This window comes from Rhinopithecus bieti, unplaced genomic scaffold (assembly GCF_001698545.2).
Source record: "Rhinopithecus bieti isolate Rb0 unplaced genomic scaffold, ASM169854v2 scaffold_1673, whole genome shotgun sequence".
Lineage (NCBI taxonomy): Eukaryota > Metazoa > Chordata > Mammalia > Primates > Cercopithecidae > Rhinopithecus > Rhinopithecus bieti.
Window position 1 is genome coordinate 414,318 of NW_016804690.1, and position 5,138 is coordinate 419,455.

General features: G+C 43.9%; 1 protein-coding gene across 1 annotated transcript in view; it reads left to right on the forward strand.

Moving 5' to 3' along the window:
• NVL (nuclear VCP like) overlaps positions 1 to 5,138 on the forward strand; it is a 106,197-nt gene that overhangs the window by 95,138 nt on the left and 5,921 nt on the right. The window contains exon 20 of the mRNA XM_017869945.1: positions 1,911 to 1,987. Coding sequence (XP_017725434.1) covers positions 1,911 to 1,987 — 77 coding nt within the window. The remainder of the gene's footprint in view (positions 1 to 1,910; positions 1,988 to 5,138) is intronic.

Consider the following 5,138-nt stretch of genomic DNA (forward strand, 5'->3'; position numbering starts at 1 on the left):
TTTTTGAGACCAAGTCTCCGTCACCCAGGCTGGAGTGCAGTGGTATGATCTCGGCTCACTGCAGCCTCGGCCTCCTGGGTTCCAGTGATTCTCCTGTCTCAGCCTTCCGAGTAGCTGTAATTACAGGCACACGCCACCATGCCCCCCTAATTTTTGTTTTAGTAGAGACGGGGTTTCACCATGTTGGCCAGGCTGGTCTCAAACTCCTGACCTCAGGTGATTTGCCCTCCTCGGCCTCTCAAAGTGCTGGGATTACAGGTGCGAGCTGCCACGCCCGGCCGTGTTTCTTCTTAAAATAGTTACTTAATAATACAGTATTTGCTACACAGGAAAGAACATATGCAATGTATATATAGGTTATGAATGAGAATAATAAGCAAATACTCATAAGCTTACCATCCAACTGTCACACATTTTAAATAATTAAAAACTGTTTTGATTGGGTGCAGTGGCTTATGTCTGTAATCCCAGCATTTTGGGAGGCTGGGGCAGGAGAATTGCTTGAGACCAGGAGTTTGAGATAAGCCTAGGCAACATAGCAAGACCCCATCTCTAAAAAAAAGCAGACCCGGTAGCTCACACCTGTAATCCCAACACTTTGGGAGGCTGAGGTGAGCAGATCACCTGAGGCCAGGAGTTTGAGACCAGCCTGGCCAAACCCCATTTCTACTAAAAATAAAAAAAATTAGCCAGGTGTGGTGGCATGTGCCTGTAGTCCTAGCTACTCAGGAGTGCAGTGTTGCGATCTTGACTCAGGCTTAGCCAGGCATGGTCGCATGTAGTTCCAGCTCCTCCGGAGGCTGAGGTAGAAGGATCTCTTGTGCCCAGGAGGTCAAGTCTGTTGTGGTTGTTCCACTGCACTCCTGCCTGGGCGACAGAGCAAGACCCTAGGGGGAAGACAAAGCTCGTTTTGTTTGCCTCTGCAGTTTGTCACTAAAAATATTATTAAACATAATGTATGCAAGCAAGGTACTGGATTAAGTGTTAAAACTCTGTGTTGGTTTGTTTTCTCTACATCCAGTCTCATGAGAAATTCTGAGTTCTAAGTTGCAGCATACTTGTCATTGCTAATGTCTCTTGAAATGAGCTGAAGGGGAATTGGCACCAAAATCAGGATTGAGTGTTAGATAAATGATTAAGAAAGAATATACTGAGCTCAGAGGACTTTGTGCTTTTATTATAGAGCAAATACTGCTCCTTCTCTCCCGGCCAGGTTCAGTATTATTTCTCCCGTCCTAGCCAGCCTCATACCAACACTAAGCATTGCTTAAGTATTTGCCGTATTTAAGCTGGAAAGGAAATGTGTTTCTTCACCTTTGGAAAGATCGAGGTGCTGGTTCATTCTTGTTGATGGTGTTTAGTATTTGCTGCAGCTGTACACAAATTCCTCAAACTTCATGAGCATAAATTGTTTGCCTTTAGCTTTCTCAAGTTTGGAATCTGCTTCTTAGCCTCATTTCTCAACATTGAAATTTGTATAAATCTTAACAGCACTGGTCTGGAAGTCAGTTATACTCATTTAGTCAAACAGCCATTATTAAGAACCTATTATGTAGATGAATATGGTCTTTATCTTTATTTTGAGACTCGGTCTCACTCTGTCGCCCAGGCTGGAGTGCAGTGGCGTGATCTCTGCTCACTATAACCTCCACCTCCAGGGCTTAAGCAGTTCTCATGCCTCAGCCTCCTGAGTAGCTGGGACTACAGGTGTGTACCATAATGCCCGGCTAATTTTTGTATTTATAGTAGAGACGGGGTTTCACCAGGTTCCCCAGGTTGGTGTCGAACTCCTGACCTCAGGTGATCTGCCCACCTTGGCCTCCCAAAGTGCTGGGATTACAAGGATGAGCCACCATGCCCGGCATGGTCTTTAAAACTTCAATGAAAAATCATTTTTCTCTCTTACTTAGAATGGTACCAAACCACCACTGGATGCAGATGTAAATTTGGAAACAATTGCTGGTGACCTTCGCTGTGATTGCTATACGTAAGTGTTTAAATCTTAAGTCAATTCACTCTCTGGGGTTCAATTTCCTCATCTATAAAATGAGGTGTGATGATGCTCACCTCAGCAGATTGTTGGGAGGATTAAATGAGGTATCCCATGAAGCATATAAAGTGTCTGGCATCTCCCTTCTTAGAGAAGAGACTGCACATTTGGAGGCTCTGAAGGAATTCCCGGGAACAGGGGAGTCCTTTCATATGTTGACTCTTGGTACTTAACCTACCCTAATCAGCATTGCTGTCCTTCACAAATGTACTGGTGCGTCAGCATTTAAAAGAGACTGATCTACAATTGCCACATTTTCCAGCCCTCAGGATGCATTTTCACTGCACACCTTTTTACCTCCACTTAGCCTGTAGTAACATCAGGAAATCTGACATTTCTGCCTTCTTCCTTCCTATGTTTGTGGTGGTTACAGTTGTTAAGTTTTTCTTCATGTGTTTTGAAGTAATGTTAACTTTCCCAATTTGGGTACACAGAGTTTAACTAACAGAGACAATACCCCCAATGGCTTTTTGTTTTGTTTCTTTCTTTTTTTTTTTTTCCAGACAGGGTTTCCCTCTTTCACCCAGGCTGGAGTACGGTGGCATGATCATGGCTCACTGTAGCCTTTACTTCCTTTACTTCCTTTGTTGAGAAACAATCCTCTGACCTCGGCCACCCGGATAGCTGGGACTACAGGTGCACGCCACCATGCCCAGCTAATTTTTTTAAAAAAAATTTTTGTAATTATGGGGTCTTGCCATATTGCCCAGGCTTGTCATGAACTCTGAGCTTAAGTAGTCCCTCACGCCTCAGCCTCCCAAAGTGCTGGGATCACAGGTGTGAGCCACCACGCCCGGCCCTTTTTTTGCCCTATTATGTCCTTCTAATGTAGCAGTGATTCTCAATGAAGAGAAATTCATCAGTCTCAGGGAGGGGTGGTGAGATGCAGATGTAAATGCCCCTACCTTCCCTTAAATAGGATGTGCCTCACCCCCTAGTTAGGAATCAAATCCATACCAGTCTTTATTTAAATGATGTGGCCAGGCACGGTGGCTCAATGCCTATAATCCAAGCACTTTGGGAGGCCGAGGTGGGTAGATCACTTGAGTTCAGGAATTTGAGACAAGCCTGGCCAACATGGTGAAACCTTGTCTCCACTAAAAATACAAAAATTAGCCGGGCATGGTAGCGCACGCCTGTAATCCCAGCTACTAGGGAGGCCGAGACAGGAGAATTGCTTGAACCCAGAGGGTGGAGGTTGCAGTGAGCTGAGATCATGTCAGTGCACTCCAGCCTGGGCAACAGAGCAAGACTCCATCTCAAAAATAAATAAATAAATAAATAAAATTAAAAATAAAGAAATGACCTTACTGCTTAGGGGACTACTTCTTGAGTAGTTTACTGCTTTAAGGGCGGGAGCATTGGCTCACACCTGTAATCCTAGCCCTTTGGGAGGCCAAGGCGGGCAGATTGTTTGAGGCCAGAAGTTCGAGACCAGCCTGGGCAACATAGTAAGACCCCATCTCTACAAAAAAAAATAATAATAACAGCTTTAAGTTCTCAAATCTGAAAAGATTTTCAGTAACAGAGGTGGTTTTGGTGGCGGAACTTGCCCTGGTCTAAATCTTTTTGATATACCAAGTAGGCTGTCAGTCTGTGAAGGGGTTAGGGCTAAAGTTGAATGGTGTACATTTTGGATTTTCTTGCCACTATAATCACAGTTTGAGAGATACTACACTACTACAGTCTTTAGCTGTCTGTTTGCGTTAGTTAATGGTGTCTCCATCAGTGTTAGATTTCATACTGGGGGAAGGAATGAATACCCCAGCGGGCATGTGATTATTAAATAATGTTACAACCCTAACATTTAGCCAACAAAACACCAGATTCAGTTGAACATTTAAGCTCTGTGGGTCTTTACTTTTATATAGTATGTGTCTGAGGCAGGAGAATCACTCAAACCCGGGACACAGAGGTTGCAGTGAGCCAAGATCGTGCCACTGCACTCCAGCCTAGGTAACAGAGTGAGACTCCATCTCAAAAAAAAAATTTATATAGTATGAGGATTATCAACATTATATAATAAGTTTAATGTCCAGAGATGAGGTTTTTTTAAAAAAATTCATTTTTTATTTTCATCTTTTCTTTCCAAGACTTCTGAATAATAGAAGTGAGGTTTTTATCCCCAAATTCAAACACTTTCTCAAAGAATCTCCAAGAATCCTGTTTCAGCTGTAAAGGAGTGCAATGAGTGTCTTTCATTTAACTCAGAACTGTGCTGACTCAGCATATTATTACATGAAATAATTAAATAAGTGAAGGCCTGTTTGTATTTGTCATATTTTAAGTAACTTATGATGTGTTCATTCAGTTTTAACTTGAGTCAGCTGCATTAAAGACTTTCCAGGGTTTGTATTTTTCCCTTCTGAACTTGGAGCCATAAGTGACTTTTTTGGGTTTTTTTTGAGACAGGGTCTCACTCTGTCGCTCAGGCTCACTATAGCCTATGCCTCCCAGGCTCAAGCAATTCTGCCATCTCCACCTCCCAAAGTGCTGGAATTACAGGCACGACCCACTGTGCTCAGCCCATAAATGACTTTTTAATAAGCTTACTTTAGACGTTATGTAATACATGAGTATGCTAGTCAGCACTTTAGCCTTTTATGCATTGTATTGTTTCCTCCATCATTTCCTTTCTTCTTGAGTTTAGTTTTTTGTTTTTGTTTTTGTTTTTTAATTGGGACAGAGTCTCACTCTGTCGCCCAGGCTGGAGTGCAGTGGTGCGATCTTGGCTCACTGCAACCTCCACCTCTTGGGCTCAAGTGATCCTCCCACCTAAGTGGCGTGAGCCACTGTACCTGGCCTAGAAATATCTTACGTAAAAGCTAAGAGCAGGCTGGACGCGGTGGTTCACACCTGTAGTCCCCACTTTGGGAGGCTAAGGCGGACAGATCACGAGGTCAGGAGATCGAGACCATCCTGGGTAACACGGTGAAACCCCGTCTCTATTAAAACTACAAAAAGTTAGCCAGGCGTGGTGGTGGGCGCCTGTAGTCCCAGCTACTCGGGAGGCTGAGGCAGGAGAATGGCATGAACCCGGAAGGCGGAGCTTGCAGTGAGCCTAGATTGTGCCACTGCACTCCAGCCT